General features: G+C 37.4%; 1 protein-coding gene across 1 annotated transcript in view; it reads right to left on the reverse strand.

Annotated features, from left to right (window-relative positions):
* Positions 1-1,057: 1,057 nt before the first annotated feature.
* The window catches only part of ZPLD1 (zona pellucida like domain containing 1), a 44,880-nt gene continuing 23,641 nt past the window's right edge, over positions 1,058-22,296 (reverse strand). The window contains exons 4-10 of the mRNA XM_065913806.1: positions 21,222-21,294; positions 16,621-16,718; positions 14,366-14,446; positions 10,454-10,625; positions 8,440-8,548; positions 1,876-1,905; positions 1,058-1,233 (exon numbers count right to left, since the gene is read on the reverse strand). Coding sequence (XP_065769878.1) covers positions 1,058-1,233; positions 1,876-1,905; positions 8,440-8,548; positions 10,454-10,625; positions 14,366-14,446; positions 16,621-16,718; positions 21,222-21,294 — 739 coding nt within the window. The remainder of the gene's footprint in view (positions 1,234-1,875; positions 1,906-8,439; positions 8,549-10,453; positions 10,626-14,365; positions 14,447-16,620; positions 16,719-21,221; positions 21,295-22,296) is intronic.

Here is a 22,296-nt window from a genome sequence, read left to right on the forward strand (position 1 = left end):
GCTTCTTGTAGTTTACTATTAGAGGAAAACACTATTTCTGAAAAAGTAGGCCTCCTCCAGACTAGAAAAGAAACATTTTTTCCCCCATGAAGATCCCAACAAAGATCTGCAAAACACATTGAACCTGTTTCCTCTTTGTTCTAGGGAAAGAAAGGAACCTAGGTGGTTAAAAACCTGCCTAGGAACACTGTGCTTGTGTGTGGGCACAATGTCCTCTCCCACAATGACTGTTTGTTTTCCCACATGATGGTCCCTGAATTAAGAACAACCTGCAGTTGTTGCAGAGCTGCAGAAGCAGCTGAGGGGTTTACCTGGGAGCAGAGTGAGCACGTGCTGAGGTTCTCGCTTGAACCAGGAGAAAACTGATCGCACCTTCTTCCACCAGATGAATGATGATCAAGTGTCACTTAGTATCCTTTAGAGGCTAACAACCACTTTTACTGTTTGCTGCACAAATGGATGCTCCCTCCAGGTTAGGATATATTACCCAAGTTTTTATTTTTTGGTTTTTTCATGTATGTTTTCAGACATGGAAATCACCCAAAAACGTAGGTCATAGAATGAGAAATTAAATCTCAGGTGTCCAAATTGGCTAATCCAATTAAAACCTATCCCCAAGCTGCAGTTATCTGAATAAAACAAAAAACAACTTTCATTTCAGGACTATATATGCAAATCTAAGTGCCATCACAATGGTTTTTAATACTTAGGGGGTAAAATGCAACAATTTTTTTTTTCCTATGGACACCTTTTCCCTCCAAAACTGATAGTGAAAAGAAAATTGAAATGAACTGAAATAATGGCAGATCTTGTAAGATCTAAATCCTGAATGTTGATTGCTTATTGTCAGTATACCCAGAGGTGCCATACAAATAGGGTTGACCACAAACATAAGTGACAAAAGCAATATTACCAAAATTCTCTCACTATTGTTAATGCTAACAAGCTACACTGAAGCCTATCCAGCCTGCAAATACCAAGTGCTGGCTGCCATTCACTGCAGTCACACACTGTAGCGTCAGCGAAGCCCTCCCTCGAGAGCAGGGGCCTGGAAGAGTCAGTCAAAGACTGGGTTTCGTATGCCATTCAACACCAAGCTGGCAGGCGCCCTCCTATGTAACAGGGCCAGTGAGCACAGAAGCAGGGAAAAGCTCATGACTCCCAGAATGACCACTCCTGATATCAGGGCACTGGTGACAGCGTTCAGTTGAAAATGAGGTTCATTCGCAGAACCTGCAAGTAATAAACACACTCAGTGGGAAGATCCAACATCAGATTCATCTTAACTTATCCCAGTTTTTGCCTGCAAAGCATCTGTCAGCAGTATCTTGTAGAATAATAGCATCAGACTATGCTCCAATAATAGCATCAGATTATGCTATAATTCATTTGACTTCAATTCATTACCCAAAACTGTCAGTCATTCAGTCATGTCCTACTCTTTGCGACTCCATGGCCTGTAGGCCGGCCAGGCTTCTCTGTCCATGGAATGCTCCAGGTAAGAATAATGGATTGGGTAGCCATTCCCTTCTCCAGGGGATCTTCCTGACCTAGGAATTGAACCTGGTCTCCTGCACTGCAGGCAGATTCTTTACAATCTGAGCTACCAGGGAAGCCCAAAGCATTGTACAATTTAAGAGGCCTGGTATCCCCTGAGTAGCCAAAAATTTCATTTATAATATGCTATAAAAATTGACCAACAGATTGCATATGAGTTCAGAAATTCTCAGTGAACTGTTATTTAAAATGCAATAAACTTGTAAAACCAGAGCTCATTATATTTAGTTGATGTCAGTTTTGCAACTAATTACCAAAAAATACTTAACATTTTTTAAAAATCATACTTTCACTTTCAACATATGTTAATTATCTTACCAAGCTGTGAATTGTTGGTTGGCGTCTCATCTGAGGGGAAGAAAAGAGAAACAAAAGTAATATTGTGTCTCCAAATATTTGCCGATGTCTAATTCTGTAATTGCTTTTGACCTATATGTCCCCTCGCCTTCATCCACAAGCTCCTTGGGAAAGGCAATAATGAAAGTCTCCTAGACTGTCTGCTTTCTCACTTCCTGTCCCACATGTCCAAGATTTCTTCATCTATCCATTCCTCCATATCTACACTCTGACACTGCTCTGGGTGTACAAATAAAATCGTAAAGCATACTACACTATATTCTTTCCTGCTGACTTCACTTTATCATTATATCTCCAGTCAGGTTAGTGGGGGCAGTAGTTGTTAATAGCTACTATTAATACATTTTTTAGAGCTGTATAACCTGCTATTTATTATTCTTTTATAGAGAAATATTCACTATTTAGTGCCACTCTATTTTAAGTGATGCCAATTTTTCCATCATATTCTGCAAAAAGCATCAAGTTCCAAGAAGATAAATTCATACTTAATAACTAAATGGGAGGAAAACATGACTCTTGAGCTTGAGTTGTAATTATTTGCATTTGTTAAGTAAGAGACTGAAGCTGTTGGTTCTTTACTTTTCCCTGACAAACATAACAGATGCAGTGAACACATTCATTTGGTTTCCCAGTTTTGGCTACCCACTTTTTAATCATATAGCTATTAACCCTTGAACTTATACAACAAGTGGATTTTATATTTGTGTTTAAACACATGGGTGTATATGTGTGTCTGTACTATTTGAACCACAAAATGTGTGCAGTTGGCTATTGCTTCTGGAATATAAATATTATTGCAATTAATATGTGTGTAATGCCACACAGTATACAAAATGCCATCTCATATGTTATCACATTTAATTTTCATAATTGCCATATGGTTTAGATATTATTGCTACTCCCATTTTACAGATGAAGAAACTTCCATCTGTCACAGCCTTTATAATAAACTAAACATATGCTTAAATAAAAGCTCAGTTTCAGAGTCCTTTTCCTAAAATAATATAAACTAGCAAGTGTGAAAAATGTTTTTAGTAAAAAAAGAAGATAAATATCTCAAGCGACAAAACTCCAGGATTAACATTTGAAACAATTGATGGGAGAAGCTTATGAGATGTTTATAAAACAGATGATGGCATTTCTTTTCAAACATATGAGTGTTGGCAGAAATGATGGTTCTGCTGTTTGATCCTGAAGTACAATGTCCAAAATAAATAGAGCATTCATTCATACTATTCTTTAGAATGGTGTAGTGCATTGCTATGGGACAAAAAGAAAAAAATTACCAGTTTTCATTATGAGACATGTTTAGCAAAATCCTAACCTCCAACTAACACTGTCCTACAAAGACAACTGCTTCTCATGGAAACAGATAGGATGTGCACACTGTGATTAATTGATCCAAAAGATCTGTGTGCCCCTTTCCCAAAACAAGATGCCTCACCAGGATATGGAAGAGAATATCTAATGCTCTAAAATTCCTTTCTAAAAGTTATTCTTTGTTTAGGAATTACATTTATTTACTCTTTAAAAAAAGGTTTCTATTAAAGAGTAAAAAGCTTCCTCCTATATATCTCAAATTAAGCGCAAGCTCCATGAATGTAATGACCTATTTTCTGCACTTTCAGATTAACAGAAGAAATCAGAATATCCCCTCCTCTTTTACGTTACTACCAGCACTTTTGTAAGAACAACATTCCAGCTGTCACCCACAAGGACTTGGATGTGGACAAAATCTCCATGTGGGGACAAAAGTGCCAAATGAGCTACATCAGCTGCAGGTTCCAGGACTCTGAAAATCTGAAAGCATCCTACCTTTGGCAGATGGCTAAAATCAGAATGTGTAATATTTGGATATTGTTTGCAATCGTACTTGGTAACTAAATAAGGTTAGAGAGAATAAGGTTATCTGTTATCTGCTGTTTCCTGGCGTCCTGCAATGTTAGGATCATTGCAATTAAAAGAAAAATCAAAGCTCTGTCTAGAAAGAGGTGGTAGTGATTTTCCAGGAACTTTCTATCACCACACACTTCAGTTTTTTTCTCACACCAACTTGGTCTTGCACACATCTACACTAAAAGTCATCTTATGAAATTTGACCAGATTGGAAGTCTAAACCTGGTGAGATCTTCAAAAAGCATATAGCTAGCTGAGGACTCATAGCAGGAAAGTGGTAGCGGCAATACCACAGCTGCTTAAAAGCCAGATGTGGCAGATAAATTGTCATTCTCTGCTTCTCTCTCAGATAAGTAGCTGAAATAAACGGAAAACGTGAACGTCCGCACAAAGATATAACAGAATGAATATTCTCCTTTCTTAGCATAAGCAAACTATTTTTTTTAAAGTCTTCGATTACCTATGTGATAAAATGAACCACATATTTCAAGTTGAGAACCTTGGAAGTTTTTACTCTCCACTGTGTCATGGAGTAGCCATTTCACCTCTACCTTTGAATTCTAAGATCCCCGAGGGCAAAGACTGGGACCTCTTCTCTGCTTTATTTCCAGTTCCTAGAAGAGTTGCTGTCCATTCAGGGACTAAATAAATAGGCTAGAGTGAATTATTCCCTATCAGTGAAATTCAACGACACTAGTTTAACAAGAGTTTGGCTTGGACTTCTCCACAGGAATCTATATTTTTAAGAAAATTAGGTACTATTGCTTTTCAGTAATTGTACCTTTAAATTTCCAGAATTGTACCCCATGATAAGCGTTTCCCTACCAAATAATTATAGCCTTCCAGAACCTAAAATAAGAATATTTCATGAGCTTTGAGGATTCTGAATTCTGAGGATGTATATATTTTTCTAAATCAGCTAACAAAAGATAAACAATATTGGGTAAAAAATAACCAGAATGGACTTGATTTCATTAAAATAAAAACAAGATGGAAGTACTGAGGTTTAACAACTTTTTAAACTTGACCCAAGCCAGATGTCTATGGGAAGGAGTGGTTCAGTGAGTAAACAGAGCAAAAATTCCAAGTATCAGAGAACTCTGAAGAGAGGAAATCATGCCTGAAATTAGACTTGCTTTTGAAAATCAGCCACAGGATCTGCAGAGAGAAATTCTAGCTGAACTAAGGTAAAAATAAAGTGAAACTAAGGGAATAAGGTAGCCCTGGTCATTAAACTGGACATTTAATTTATATAGAATTTGCCTGTGAATGGATATGGCTTGATTTCTGAGTCGTGTTTGTTGTTTAGTTGCTAAGTCATGTCTGACTCTTTTGCAACCTCATGTGCCGTAGCCCACCAGGCTCCTCTATCCATAGGATTTTCCAGGCAAGAATACTAGAGTAGGTTGCCATTTCCTTTCCAGAGTTGTGTTTACATGGAGTTTTTTACATGTGTTTACATGTGTTTTTTAATTGTAAGGATACTATAGTATTATAGCGAAAACATTATCACACATGGTCCTCTAGGTAGTGAGGCCACCGTGATATCCAAATAAAGACCACCCTACTGTTATTTATCAAAATCATGAGAAATAAATCCACAGAGAGTGAGAGAGAAATGAAGTTTAGACATGATCCTGTGGGGCTGTACCAGTGGAGAGACCAAGGTGACTAAGAGACAACCTTAGTGCTTTGGGAAATAAATGTCATCTTTGAGGTGGAAACAAGTCTCAACTGGAAAGGAAGAAATTCAGGCATGACATCAGAGGTACTGTTATCAAAAGCATTAGTTCTTTGAGGTTTTAACATAGATATTTTGGATGACTAGACGTGATATGGATAAAACTTATAAGCCTGGATAGCTGGTTAGCTACAGCAGGAATAGAAACTGCTACTGGGATTTGGATATCTTAATAATTTTGGTCTGTTTTTAAAATCATATTATACTGAAAGTGAAAGTGTTAGTCACTTAGTCATGTCCAACTCTTTGAGACCCTATGGACTATAGTCTGCCAGGCTTCTCTGTCCATGGGATTCTCCAGTCAAGAATACTGAAATGGGTTGACATTTCTTCCTCCAACCCAGGGACTGAAACTGGGTCTCCTGCATTGCAGGAGGATTTTTTACCAGTGAGCCACCAGAGAAGCCCTATATTATAATTGCAAATTATTTAAAATTTGTTATAGGTAGTTTGATTTGATCCATGTACGAAAGAAACAAGGAGGTTAATAGGGAAAGTCATCCACTTTCCTACATCTCAACATGCACAGAGAGATGTGACTTTCAAGGTTCTTTTCTTACAAGAAACTGAAATGCTCTATGGAAGTAAGAATATTTTTCATTGTGCCTACTCAAAAGCATTCATAATTATTGGCAATAAGAACTGAGTTTCCATGCAGTATAATTCTATGAGCTATTTCTGACAGCTAGAGATAAGAATTGGGCCTCTGACAAACTACAAACCAGTCATTTTCAAAGCATTCAAAATATTCCAAATTATCAAGGAGGATGAACTAAGTTTGAAATTTTATATCTAATAAATTTATGCATTTTAAATGGCCTATTAGTTTTTTTTTTGATTACTAATATGTCTACAAAAACACAAAGAAGTAAATAATGAAAGCAATTATCTGGATTTTTCAGAACCAAATGACTTTTTGCCTAATTATCTCTTTCAGATGAAACTTTCTTTTCACTGTGGGATAGGAGGTATGGGAGAAAAGGTAAAGATAATATAATTGAAACATAATAATAGCCTATGCCTAATATAAAATAGGGAAAAGTGATTACCATATAATCCAAATCAGAACTCCATTTTTGTTTTTAGACAAATTTAGAACAATAGTGTTAGACAGAATCTGAAAATCTACTTTTTCAAACCTTTTACATTAAAAATAAAGAAATAAAGAAACATTTGCCCAGAGAAGTGAAGTAAAATGCCAAGTCCCACATCTTATTAGGACATAAGTTGAACTAGAACCAGTCGTTCAGAAGTCAGCATGTGTTGTTTATAATGCATGTCTGTTTTAGCCAACTTAGCAGTCCCCAGACTTTTGGCACCAAGGACCAGTTTCGTTGAAGACAGTTTTTCCATGGACCATGGTTGGGGTAGGAGCATGGTTTCTGCATGAGTCAAGAGAAATACATTTATTGTGTACTTAATTTTTATTATTATTCTATCAGCTTTACCTCAGATCTACATCAGGCATTAGATCCCAGAGGTTGGGGACTCCTGATCCAACTAATTCTGGATGTCTCTGGGTTCACACTGATAAAAGCAGTATCCCTTTGGAGAGTGTGTGTAAGTGGATGTGTATGTGTATGGACACGCATGACAGATATTTGTGTATATGAGAATGTGTTGTATGAACAACTGTGGCCATTAGAGAAAGGAGCACAGATGTGTGTACTGGTACCGGTATTGACAAACTATTACTATTCAGGATCCTGGAAGGAAGCAATTAGTATCCAAACTGGTAATTTAAGGAGATTTAATAGGACGGTTTATAAAGATGGGGGCTTCCCTGATCGCTCAGTTGGTAAAGAATCCACCCGCAATGCGGCAGACTCTGGTTTGACTCCTGGGTTGGGAAGACCCCCTGGAGAAGGGATAGGCTACCCACTCCAGTGTTCTTGGGCTTCCCTCAAGGCTCAGCTGGTAAAAAATCCGCCTGCAATGTGGGAGACCTGGGTTTGATCCCTAGGTTGGGAAGATCCCCTGGAGAAGGGAAAGACTACCCACTCCAGTGTTCTTGGGCTTCCCCCAAGGCTCAGCTGGTAAAAAATCTGCCTGCAATGTGGGAGACCTGCGTTCGATCCCTAGGTTGGGAAGATCCCCTGGAGAAGGGAAAGACTACCCACTCCAGTGTTCTTGGGCTTCCCTCAAGGCTCAGCTGGTAAAAAATCTGCCTGCAATGTGGGAGACCTGTGTTCGATCCCTAGGTTGGGAAGATCCCCTGGAGAAGGGAAAGGCTACCCACTCCAGTCTTCTGACCCAGAAAATTCCATGGACAGTCAAGGGGTCGCGAAGAGTAGGACACGACTGAGCGAATTTCACTTCACTCACTTTACAAAGGTGGAGGGAATTCACCAGAGAAAGTCAAGTTACCAGGACTGTGGGTTAAAGGGAGGGATTCCAGAATTCTGAGAGGGTGGTTGAATGGAGACTGTTGTCTGATGGGAGCCATGTGAACCTCACACCCATCCTCTGACAGCGCCACCTATCGGTCTAGTCCAACCAGAAACTACACCTGGCAAGGCATCCATCCAGTGGATGCAGCTCACAGAGGGGTTTTAGGTCAGAGCAGATCCGGATGGGCAAATGAAACATGTCCAGCAGCCTACTGTGTGTGTGTGTGTGTGTGTGTGTGTGTGTGTGTGTGTGTGTGTGTGCACGCGCGCGCGCATGTGTGTGTCTGCGTGAAGGGAAATGTGGTAAAAAAAAAATACTGTCCTTTGTAAGTTGAATAAAGAGGAAACTACCATGAAATTAAAGTTTGTCTAGAAATGTGTCTTGTCTCACAGTTAATTAATGCCGTTTAGGAACTATTTTGAGTCATGCTTATAAGCCAAAGAAGAAGCCGTTTCGGAACCATCTATTACTACACACAAAAGAAGGCGCACTCTTACCACTCCGAGTAATGATGGGACCCGCAGAGAGAACGGCGTTTCCAGAAGTACTCTGGGGACTCAGAGTGGTCCTCCTCCCCACATCTCGCCTTTCTCTGTGGCCACAAGCCTAAGGAGTGAATGAAAATAAGTGAAACTCCACACTGGCACAAAAGCGTTTCTTTATGGCCATTTGGAAAGCAGATTGTTTCAGAAGAGATAGCACACGCTTAATTTTATTCATTTACTTCTGCCCATTTAATTACTTTGCATATAACCGCTACAGTGTTTCTTATCCTGACTTGGGCCACATTTCTTATTTCCTTCTGATGTAACTGTGCATCACCTCATTAATTTACATAGCTCAACAGCTCTCCTGAAAAAGAGATGTGTTTATCAAACTTTTCTACTTTTATTTCTCTCAAGCCTTTAATAAACTTTTCCCTGAAAAATTGGTCAGCACAGAGCCAAGGAAATGCAGACTCTTCCTTTAACCCCACCTGATACAGAATGAATATAATCAATGATTGTAAAGAAATATGTGAATTTGAGCGCACATATCGGAGAAGGAAATGGCAACCCTCTGCAGTACTCTTGCCTGGAAAATCCCATGGACGGAGGAGCCTGGTGGGCTGCAGTCCATGGGGTTGCCAAGAGTCCGACGCGACTGAGCAACTTCACTTTCACTTTTCACCTTCATGCATTGGAGAAGGAAATGACAACCCACTCCAGTGTTCTTGCCTGGAGAATCCCAGGGACGGGGGAGCCTGGTGGGCTACCGTCTATGGGGTCGCACAGAGTCGGACACGACTGAAGCGACTTAGCAGCAGCAGCAGGAGAGCACACATATAAACACACTAAAGCTTTTTGTTGCTCAGTCACTCAGTCATGTCCAACTCTTTGTGACCCCATGGACTGCAGCACACAAGGCTTCCCTTGTCTCTCACCATCTCCCAGAGCTTGCTCAAACTCTTGCCCATTAAGTTAGTGATGCCATCCAACCATCTTGTCCTCTGTCATCCTCTTCTGCCTTCAATCTTTCCCAGCATCAGTCTTTTCTAATGAGTCAGCTCTTTGGATCAGGTGGCCAAAGTATTAGAGCTTCAGCTTCAGCATCAGTCCCTCCAATGAATAGCCAGGATTGATTTCCTTTAGGACTGACTGGTTTGATCTCCTTGCAGTCCAAGGGACTCACAAGAGTCTTCTCCAACACCGCAGTTCATCAACTCTTCAGCGCTCAGTTCTCACATTCATACATGACTACTGAAAAAACCATAGCTTTGACTATACAGACATTAAAGCTATTTTAAATAAAAAAACATGACTGCATGGCTACTCACTCCAGGATTTTTGCCTGGAGAACTCTATGGACAGAGGAGCCTAGTGGGCTATAGTCCATGGGATTGCAGAGGTAACATGACTGAGTGATTAACTCATATGTACTACAGATCCACGTCTTTTATAGTTTCTAACTTTTAATACCAGGGATTCCCTGGCCAATCAAGCTTTCTAGTGCCAGCCCTGCCCCCACCACAGGTTTTCCCATCATCCTCTGATCCGCTCCATAGCCCTACTGAGACTGGAAGTTCACAGATTACTCTTTTCTTGGGTCTCTGCTTTGGCCATCCTTTGGTGTAGAGTGTCTCTGTCTCCAAAATCACATCTCTTCCATCAAGTCTCTCATCTTCTGTTTCATCTCTCTCACAATGATGAATAGTGCCTTTTGCTACAGCACATTATATATGTCTGCCTTTGCATCATAACAGTTTGTCATATTTTATTCTTTGACTATCTCATGCTCCTAACAGATAAGCTAATTAAATTCAGAATTCAGGCACACATCTCTGTATTCCCAGTATAATGCTTGACACAAAGTAGGTACTCAATACATCTTTACTGGATGAATGAAAAATTGTACTTCAAACTATCTGACCTGATGCATATTCACTTTCTATGTAGCAATAAGTTCCTAACACTTGATAACCTTCAGCTTAGATTAATACGACAGTTCAGAATAGAGTTATCAAAAACCTACTGGCATGAGGAAGGGACAGTCATCAGCTCTGCAGAGCTTGGTGACGCAGTGCAGGAAGACAGTAGACATCTTCTGATTCTTGTGCTTCACAAATCGGAACACCTCGAAAGAAAAGCGGCCCCGCTGGCTTCTACCGTTTTCAATGACGGTAGTTTGAGGATCTTTGTCACAGCTGCATGATAGAGAAAGTGAAAACAATTAATACTGGAAAGTACCAACCCACCATGACTGGTACATTAATTTCTGCACTATTAAGAGGGTTTCCCCAGCGCCCATTACATTAAGCGCTAACAAAATTGTGCCGTGTTACAGATTTGTAATAGGAAAATAAGCTAACTCAACAGGTATGTAGGAGTGACATAGATCATAAAATTGAAACAAATCAGTTTATGATTACGATATTTCTGCCAAATTTTAGAGGAATCATACTCTTAGAGGTTGAAAAATCCAAACAGCATAAAATGCACAAAGTAAAACATCTCTCTCTGCATCTTTGCCCTGGTCCATGCCCTTCCACGCCACACACAAGCCTGCCTGAGGTGATCTCACATGTTACTGCAGCCTCACAGGACACATGCAAATAGAAGCAGGAGCACATATTCTCAATGTTCCCCTCTTCTTAAACAAATCATAGCAAACTCTCTACATTGTTTTGTATCTTGCCTTTTTGAAGTTTAACAATGTAACTTAGAGATCTCTCTGTATCAATAGAAATAGAGTCTCCTTCATCTTTTCTCACAGTTGTATACCATTTGATCATGCACATGTGCCTGAGTTGACTCAACCTGTGTCCCATGTATATACCCTTGCTTGTTTTGAATCTTTTGAATTTTACAAAATAATAATGAACAGCCTCACAATACATCATTTGGAAAATATGCTGGGTTATCTACACAATATGTCTGTAAGGACCATTCAACAGATTTTGGCATATTGCCCTCTATATAAGTATTGCCACATTTGATACTGCCCCAGTAATGTATAAAAATACTTAATTTCCCTCAGAGCTACATCAACAAAGTACATGTATAAAATTCTGGATTATTCCCTATTTGACAGGGACAGTAAACCATCATCATGTAATATTATCTCACCTTTTTGTTAGTGTGAATGGATATCTGCATTTTTCATTATATTAGAGCCACTTGCATTTCTTTATCTGAAATTACTTTATGTTCTTTGCCCAAATTTTAATTGTGTTATTGGCCTTTCCTTTCTGATTCCTTTAAATCCTTGGTTTTTAAGAAATGTGATTCCTTGTTTGTTACATAAATTGCAGATTGTTTTACTTTGCTGTTTGGCTTTGGACAGTCCTCACTGTGTGTGTGCCTATGTGTACATGTTTGAGAAATTTTATTTTTATATAATTTAACTTTAAATATTTTATTTTATGGCTTCTTGTACGTGGGCTAAAGATGATTTTCCATACTCCAAAGTGCTAATGATACTTTGCATCTTCTCTCCCACCATTTTTAAAGCTGCAGTTTTTACATTTAAATTAATAATCCATTTAAAGTTCATCATGGTATAATGAGCAAAGTACAAATCTCATATTTTATTTTTCTTATGATTATCTACTGCCCTGCACTGTTTTTAAAAATCTCTGTCAATCCCACTGATTTGCATGTCATCACACTCTACCACCTAATAAATTACCATGCTTTGGATCTATTGTCAACTGAATATTGTAAATTTTTATCTACGTGTCTAGCCTCACATAATATCATACTTCTTAATAACTCTAGAGTGTCTATTAACTGCAACATCTGGTAGTATCATAACCTTCTCATTTCCTTGTAGATTTCCTCCTTTCTCTTGTATTTTATGAATTTTTTGTTCACCCGTTTTTTCTCGCTTCAGTTAGCTTATGATTCTCTGTTCTTGTAGGTGTGCATTTCTCCAGGCTGTTTCTAGGTTCTGTGGCACTGGGACCCTCAGCATTCACTTTTCTTCCCCAATTCTCCTGCCACCTCGTCCCACACCACTTCCTCCCAGCCTTTTCCTATACTGTATGTCTTGATCTTATTAACTAATTTTATCAACACTAACAAATATTTTGTAATTTCTAGGTTTTCTTTTCCTCCTAATCTCACTGAAAATGTCATTTGGGGACCCATTTCAGACTCTATAGTTTCCAAGAAGAAAACTGAAAGAAGAACTAAACTGAAACCATAGTCATACTAGAAGTCTATCGATCATATTCCAGATTATAATATGCAATGATTATAGAAATTGTGAAATTTGTATATATTATAGATAAACAAAAACGTCAAAGCAAAATGATCCACAATCTCACTGTGCATCCATAACCATGGTGAATCTTTTGATGTATTAATATTTCCTTACATTCTTTTCTATAATATATCAGTCAGTCAGTTCAGTTGCTCAGTCATGTCTGACTCTTTGCAACCCCATGAATCGCAGCACGCCAGGCCTCCCTGTCCATCACCAACTCCCAGAGTTGACTCAAACTCATGCCCATCGAGTCGGTGATGCCATCCAGCCATCTCATCCTCTGTCGTCCCCTCCTCCTCCTGCCCCCAACCCCTCCCAGCACAAGGGTCTTTTCCAATGAGTCAACTCTTCGCATCAGGTGCCACAGTATTGGAGTTTCAGCTTCAGCATCAGTCCTTCCAATGAACACCCAGGACTCATCTCCTTTAGGATGGACTGGTTGGATCTCCTTGCAGTCCCATAAATAAGGTCAATTGTACAACTGTGTATGCTGATTCTTTCATTTCATATTTTAATACATTTAGATGGTAAAGAACCACATATTTATAAAGACAGGAATATCAAGAAGACAGAAGGGGAAGAGAAAAAATAGACCATTCTTTTTTTCTATTTTATAAATATCTTTGTATGACTATAATACCTATGTGAGCTCTCAACTTGCTGGTTCTCCATAATTCACCTACCCATTTCTTGCTGCTGAACATGCAGTTGGTTCCTATTTTTACTATTCTAAATAGCACTGATAGATAAGAAGATGATAAATACTTTTAGAATATGCTTCCTAATTCACAAATGTAGAATCAAAAGATATGAAATCTTTTAAGGAATTTTTTTAAGGATATTGTTTCCCAAAAATGTTAACCAAATGAACACTTCCTGCAATAGGATGAGTGTCAGTTTGATCATACCCTCTGAGTAGCACCTTAACCTTGATTAACCAATAAAATTTATTCTTTTGATTTCCCATCATACTATTCCCATCATGTGTCAATAAGCAGCAGTGATCAGAGCCAACTGCATTTTATAAGCATGATGAGAAGCCATTGCTTGACTCTCAAGTCTGTTCTCCTGTCAGATAAAAACGCTGAAAAGGAACTAGGATGACTGAATGTTTTTATGATCAATGTCCCTTTTTCCCAAATGTAGATTACATTCACTCTATCACTGTCTATTGGGGAATGAAGTCAAAGTTATTGGATCTGATTAAAAAAAAAACGGTGGTAGGTTTTCATTTTAAATGCTGATAAATGAAGAAAAGCATTATGGGGTCTAAATTATCTACACTATTACTTTAATTTTACTCTCCTTTTGACATACCATGAGACAGTCTAGTTTCATAAAAATAGTCACTGCCTTTCTCTTATTGCCAATAATCTCCTAACCATGCTTTTCCTAAGACAATGAAATATTCCCATATGACCTAAACATGAATAAAACATCTTTGATGTGCCAAACTTACTTGTAACTTTCATCCAACAATAGCCTTTTCAGTATTTCATGTTGAAAACTGTTCTCCACTCTTACACTTCCAACTATATTTTAATTTTTGTTCAGAATGTAAAACTTTAAATTTATAAGCTATAAAAGTACCTTATAATTCATCTATCTGTCTTCAGTTTTCTATTGGAATGACCTACAATTGAATTATTGCTATCAATACAAGACTTAGCCACCTACCTAAGGAAGAGATCATATCGAGTATCATCATTTGGGTTCCCTGATGGGGTCGTGTAGCAATAATCCATTAAGACATTCCATCTGCAGGGAAAAGGAAGAATAATCGAGAGTCAGAGTCTCCTTTGGATGTTAGTTAGTAACCCAAAGGAAGTAGATATTCACAAACATCTTACTGGAGTAATATAGTTTTATATTAATATAGTATATATTTATATTAATGTAGTAATATAGGAATATGGTTCTTTAATTATTTCCTGAGCCTTCTTGTTTAATAAAATTTTTCCTAAACTCAGAGTGTTTAAAAGTCTGCAACAGACTGCCATCGCACATCAAGTATCACACAAAACCAAGAATAGAAACGCCAAGAAGACAAAAAGGGAGAAGGCAAAGTGGAAACAAATTTCTCAAGAACACCAATCTCTTCAGGATGCAAAGTTTAAATAATAATATATGAGAAATCCAAAATAAATCACATACATGTTACAATTTTTTATTAAGGCAGAAATGTATCTTTACTTTTGAATTTCCTTTCAATTTTGATCACTCTGGATTTTCTAAGAATCAGACAAAATGACTAATTTGGTTATTTTGCAGAGATGTTTCTGGGGATTGTTATATATAGTTGTTGGCCAGAGTTCTTTTGTTTTTCTAAATAAACATTTATTGAATATTAACACACACATAGGAGGGCTTCCCCTGTGGCTCAGCAATAAAGAATCCACCTGTAAAGCAGAAAATGCAGGAGACGCAGGTGTGATTCCTGGGTCAGGAAGATCCCTTGGAGGAGGGCATGGCAATCCATTCCAGTATTCTTTCCTGGAGAATCCCATGAACAGAGGAGCCTGGTGGGCTCCATGGGGTCACAAAGAGTCAGACAAGACTAGAGCAATTGAGCATGCAGGGACACACACACATAGAAAATATACAAGCCACATGTTCACAAAATTACTGTATCTGACTAATCATCTTTCAGATGAAAAAGCAGAATATTCTGGTATCCCCAGAGCTCTCCCCATGCCCTCTTCCAGTCACTACCTCTCCTTCTTTAAGGGAAGAAATGTTATTTTCCAGTTAATGACTTAAAGTGTCACCCTTTCATCTTTGCAGTTTGTATTTTCTATTTATTCAATTCAGTTCAGTCACTCAGTCATGTCTGACTCTTTGCAACCCATGAATCGCAGCACCCCAGGCCTCCCAGTCTATCACCAACTCCCAGAGCCCACCCAAACCCATGTCGACTGAGTCGGTGATGCCATCCAACCATCTCATCCTCTGTTGTCCCCTTCTCCTCCTGCCGTCAATCTTTTCCAGCATCAGGGTCTTTTCAAATGAGTCAGCTCTTTGCATCAGGTGGCCAAAGTATTGGAGTTTCAACTTCAGCATCAGTCCATTCAATGAACACCCAGGACTGATGTCCTTTAGGATGGACTGGTTGGATCTCCTTGCAGTCCAAGGGACTCTCAAGAGTCTTCTCCAACACCACAGTTCAAAAGCATCAATTCTTTGGTGCTGAGCTTTCTTCACAGTCCAACTCTCACATCCATACATGACCACTGGAAAAACCATAGCCTTGACCAGACAAACCTTTGTTGACAAAGTGATGTCTTTGCTTTTTAATATGCTGTCTAGGTTGGTCATAACTTTCTTTCCAAGGAGTAAGCATCTTTTAATTTCATAGCTGCAATCACCATCTGCAGTGATTTTGGAGCCCAGAAAAATAAAGTCAGCACTGTTTCCACTGTTTCCCCATCTATTTACCATGAGGTGATGGGACCGGATGCCATGATCTTAGTTTTCTGAATGTTGAGCTTTAAGCCAACTTCTTCACTCTCTTCTTTCACTTTCATCAAGAGGCTTTTTAGTTCCTCTTCACTTTCTGCCATAAAGGTGGTGTCATCTGCATATCTGAGATTATTGATATTTCTCCCGGCAATCTTGATTCCAGCTTGTGCTTTTTCCAGCCCAGCGTTTCTCATGATGTACTCTGCATATAAGTTAAACAAGCAGGGTGACAATACACAGCCTTGACGTACTCCTTTTCCTATTTGGAACCTGTCTGTTGTTCCATGTCCAGTTCTAACTGTTGCTTCCTGATCTGCATACAGGTTTCTCAAGAGGCAGGTCTATTTATTAGGCATTCCTAAATGGTGTGGCAATGACAATATTTTTTTAAGTGAATGAGCTAACTTTAAGACTCATCAGGCTTTAGGCAGCCAACATGTTTTAACCAACAAAAGACAGGAGCTCGAAAATACCTGCCATCCAGATTAGTGGCTTGCACAGCTGCAAATACTTTGGTTTTCAAAGGTAGTCCTATACTCGGGATAATTAACTGCTGATTGTAGGTCGAGTCCTAACAATAAAAAACATAAGCAATTAATCCATCATTGCCTTCCCAACAACAGCACGTTTACTTAAGACAATAATGTCCTATTAAAAAAAAGAGAGAGCAAATCAACATAAATTTACTGAACCAACTCCGAAAAGGACCTAGTTAATCCTCTAGTTTTTGGCAGAACTGTTCTTAAGTCATATCCAAGTAACAAACTCACTTCCATGCATAAATCTTTTCATGTCCATCGTTTATCATTTATGATGATGAATGTTCAGTGTATTTAAATTATATGCAATGGTTACTAGTAAGAGGTTAGTATTTAATTTGGCTAATATTCAACTATTAATATTGTTTATTTAAATTCATATTTCATTTATTTAAATTATATTAGTAGCTAATATTCAGTTTATTTAAATTATATCTGCTTCAGTTTAAGCCCTTTGCTACTGGAGTTGTAAGTCTTTATACTTTTAATAATCTCTTATTAACCCAAAGTCCCTTATCTCACAATTTAAAATTACCAGAATTTAATTGAAAACAAAAACAAAAAAGGGGCCAGTATGTTCTCCAAGTTGTCAAAAATGCTTGCCATGCAATTCCTGTACTAGATAACGTGGTGAGGACTTATAGAAGGATGTCTTAGGACTTACTTCATTTCTACCTTTTACCCTTAGGTTAGACCAATTCTGCATAGCTAATTTATATAATTCCCCAATCTACAGTAGATTATGGCAGCAAGTTAGAAATTGGTAGTAAAGAAAAGCAGAAAAAAAAATGAAGAATAAAGAAAAAACTTCTCAAAATCTAAGTTATCAAATCATTTGGCATGGAGGCAAATTGTTTCCCCCAAATTTAGTAACTCTGAAGATAAAGCTATTTTGCAGCAAAGGGAAATATTTAATGAAATCTCAACATAATCAAGCAAAGGCAGAATACAGAGCTCCCTCTGTTTCAGAAGGCTGGGAAGAAACAACAGATACTGAATTTTGAAACTTAAAACAATAATAACTTGGATGCTTCACTTCTGAAAGAGTTGCATTAATTTGGAACATTTCATTCCCAAATAAAGCCTGATAAGTGAGGGATTATATGCTGTACTTATTTTCTATATTTCTGTGATAAATGATAACAGCTCCTCTACCATTTCTCATAGGTAGTATTTTTAATTAATTCTCTTCCTGGCTCCCTTTTCCAACTTATTCAAGTTATACACACTTCATCGACTATTATGGCTCATTCATCTTGTACTTGCATCGATATTGTCCCAAACGATCTTACTTCATTATTTTACAAATATTATACTACAAAGTCATTTGCAAATGATATGACTCAGTTATGGCTTAATCTTAATTATCACCTTTTTCTCCTAAAACTCTTCTAAACAGTAATGTTTAGATTTTATTTTGTATAGTTGCCTTACTCCTGTTAGTAAATATTGTCCCTAAAATCAATTATATTCATTTTAGATTTCTTCTTCAACTTTAAAAATAATTCATAATTACCATATCCCAGTTTTAGATTTACTCTGTTTATCTGCTCAGAAGACACTATTACCTAGGTGCAATTCAAATTCAAAATCATCCTCACATAATTGCCACAGAGAAGAAAACTAATCTATTTATACTACGCAAGAATAAGGGCCAAGGTCAACTCAAGGTAAACTGCACATATTGAAATCACAAAATCAATAAATGTCATTATTTTTTCAAAGTAAAATTTTCCCAAGTACATTCACTGAATCCCATAACACACAGAAATAATTGTACTGAATTCATATTCAGTACAACTTTTCCTTTTCAAATAGCTAACCACAGAATAAGAGTAGTAGGTATGTAATATTACTTTTCATAATTCCCAAGGGTTAGAAATCAAAACCTTTGCATATAAAATAGGAAAATATGGCCCCAAATGTTTGTAACATAATACTTAGTTTGAAATGCTGCAATAAAATCACATTTGGGTACCTAAGTGCTAGAGTTTCAAACAAATAATAAATATGGTTTTGGATAAATTCATTAAAATATACCAAAGGTCTATTTAGTTAAAACTATCGTTTTTTCAGAAGTCATGTACAGATGTGAAAGTTGGATCAGAAAGAAGGCTGAGCACCAAAGAACTGATGCTTTCAAATGGTGGTGCTGGAGGAGAGTCTTGAGAGTCCCTCAGAAAGCAAGATCAAACCAGTCGATCCTACAGGAAATCAAGTCAAAATATTCACTGGAAGGACTGCTGCTAAGCTGAAGCTACAATACTTTGGCCACCTGATTTGAAGAGCCAACTCATTGAAAAAGACCCTGATCCTGGGAAAGATTGAGGGCAGGAAGAGAAGAAGGCGACAGAGGATGATGATTGGATGGCATCACTAACTCAATGGACATGAGTTTGAGCAAACTCCGGAATATAGTGAAGGAGAGGGAACCCTGGCATGCTGCTGTCCGTGGGGTTTCAAAGAGTCAGACATGACTTAGTGACTGAACAATAACAAAAACTTTTTTCCAGTATAAATTGCTAGTTTTTTTAATGTCCTGAAAGATGGCAAAATGCTACAATGGTGCCAAGTTACAAAATTAGTTTGAGGCAGTGCAACTCTTCTGTATGATACAATAATAATGGACATATGCCATGCTCAGTTTTCAAAACCCATAGGATATGTAACATGAAGCATTAACCTAGATGTAAACTATGAAAATCACTTAACATATCAATATTGGTTCATAAATTATAAGCAATATGCCACATGCCCCATAATGCAAGGTGTAAGTATTAAAGGAAACTGTATGTAAGCCCTGGAGGTCTATAGGAATTCTCTGTACTTTTAGATCAATTTTTCTATAAACCTAAAACTGCTCTAAAAAAACAGTTTGCTGATTAAAAAAAGAAAAGACAAAACAAAAACGAGTTTGTAGGGAAGTGGTTGAGTTTTATCAGATAACTGTTTGGTACGCAAATTTTAAATTTCAATGTGTTAATTCAACCATTAGTAATATCATTGCAAACTGGTTAAAAATGAGAATGATTTTGATACTATGTATTTTGTTTATAGTCATATCAAATAATTACCATTTAACTATCAAATAAAAATCTTAGGTTATCATCAAATTATAGGCTTTTATTTGGCACTAAGATTCTAGGAACTGTTTGAAGGATTAGGTCTAGTTTAGCAATAGGACTGCTATACTATTTCTAATGATAAAGGAAAGAGCTTAATAGCAAAGCTCTCCTCAAGTCCACATTTCTAAATTTTTATTTTCTGCTTTTCTACAGAAAGAATAGCTTAATTTCACAGAAAATAGTGATATCCTTAAATGTCATGTGAGTATATTTTTCACTCTTTTAAGAACAGGAATTCTCATCTTTGCTTCAGTCAATTGTAACAAATAATATTGAATCCAGGGCAATCATCACAATTGTACCTCAGGGAGATTACACATATAAATTAACAGATAGAAACTTTCCAATTTAAAAATATTGCTTACAACAGTAATAAATATCTGGTCATATTAGGAATGAATATTGGCACACATTTGCTGAGTATTGTAAAACCAAGGATCGTGGCAGCTTCTCCTTGCAGAAGAAAGTTTAGACATGACAGAAAGGCAATCATCATTCCAACACATTTTAATTTGTTGTTTAGAACTCTGTGGTGTCAGACTACAAACTTATAAACATGATTTTTTAAATGCCTTTGGAAAGTGTCCTACTACAATATTTATAGCTCATTATATGCAAAGTATAAAGCACTGACTTTTAAATCAGTTGCATGAATTATAACTCAGTGCCATGATGACATGAATAATAATGTAAAAATCAGATTCATAATTTACAAAAATGTTGGTTGATATATTGAAAAATTGATATTTAAATCAGGCATTTAAAATGTATGAATAAAATTTTTAATCAACATGAAAATATCATTTGGGGGATTAATGTTAGAGTTATAAATAGAAATTCATATATTTTTCACATTTTGCTGCCACTGTCAATATTTATATGACAAAAGTTTAGACAATACTATGTAGTCAAACCCAAACTGTTTCAGATATGACAGAATTGACAACAGTCAAAATCCACACTGGAAATGTTAACACATTGAACACCAAGTATCTTGCCTTCAAATAAAGTACCTTTTGGGCTTTTCCTATCTTTTTATCACAAATATATTATTTCCAAAATCTTGACCCTGACTAGGTTTACACACACACACAGACACACACAAATAAATATATACATATTAATGTAGATAGACACTTGGAGTAACTATGCAGAATCACATATATGAAGTAAAATTTAAATAATTAAAATATAATTAAATATAAATATGAAGTAAAATTAAAATAATGGAGTTGTTAGCATACCTTTATCACTAAGATATTTGGAAATGGTGGTGAAGATGAATAAACACTACCAAAGTATAAAAGTGTTAATGTAACTTTTGGTGGATTTTTACAGGAAAGCCACTCACATAAATGGCTCCTCAGATCAGCGAGAGAGAAAAATAACATCCTTCGACCATCAACTCACGTTATAAAGGAGCAGGTTCAGAGTGCTGACAAAGGTACCGTTGTTCTCTCTCACAGAAATGGCAGCTGAGGACCTAAAACAGATTGAGGAAAAGAAAGGCCCTGATGAGATTTTTAAAGTCACAGCTTCAAAAATAAGTAAACAAATAAATAAAGTAACAGCTTCAGTCACACCTCAATGTTAGATTCAAGGCACCAAAACTCTTGAGCAATCCTGACATAATTAGGTCTGGAATGGGCATATTGTTTAAATCACTGAATAGATAAATAATCCAAAAGCAAGAGGGACTAAATAAAGGCAAACCTCTTTCTGATCTTTTCATTTATAAAGGAAACTTGAAAAAAAATAAATAAATAAAGGAATCTTTTTTTTACATTTTTATTACATATATGAGACTTGCAGGGAAAAAAATTATTCCAATAAAGTCTGAATTTAATGCGAATACATTTTCATCAATTCCATTTCTGTATAAGCTTCATGAGACCAGGACTTTTTTTTACTTTTTTCACTGTTAGAACTTTGCATGGTACATATTAGGTGTATAATAAATATTTGTTGAATAAAGAAAAAATGAAAGTGAAGTCACTCAGTCCTGTCCAACTCTTTGAAACCCCATGGACTGTAGCCCACCAGCCTCCCCCATCCATGGGATTTTCCAGGCAAGAATACTGGAGTGGGTTGCCATTTCCTTCTCCAAAAGTGAAAGCTGCTCAGTCCTGTCTGACTCTTTGCGACCCCATGGACTAGTTCTCCAGGCCAGAATACTGGAATGGGTAGCTTTTTTCCTTCTCCTGGGGATCTTCCCAATCCAGGAATTGACCTGGGGTCTCCTGCATTGCAGGAGGGAATTCTTTGCCAACTGAATCATCAGTTGCAGCAACAAAAGCAGCAACGAAAATGAAGCAGCAACGAAAATGAAAGTTGTTCAGTCCTGTCCGACTCTTTGCTACCCCATGGACTAGTTCTCCAGGCCGGAATGCTGGAGTGGGTAGCTTTTCCCCTTCTCCAGCAGATCTTCCCTCCCAGGGTCTCCTGCATCGCAGGCAGATTCTTCACCAACTGAGCTATCAGGGAA

Source organism: Muntiacus reevesi, chromosome 21, assembly GCF_963930625.1.
Source record: "Muntiacus reevesi chromosome 21, mMunRee1.1, whole genome shotgun sequence".
Classification (NCBI taxonomy): Eukaryota; Metazoa; Chordata; class Mammalia; order Artiodactyla; family Cervidae; genus Muntiacus; species Muntiacus reevesi.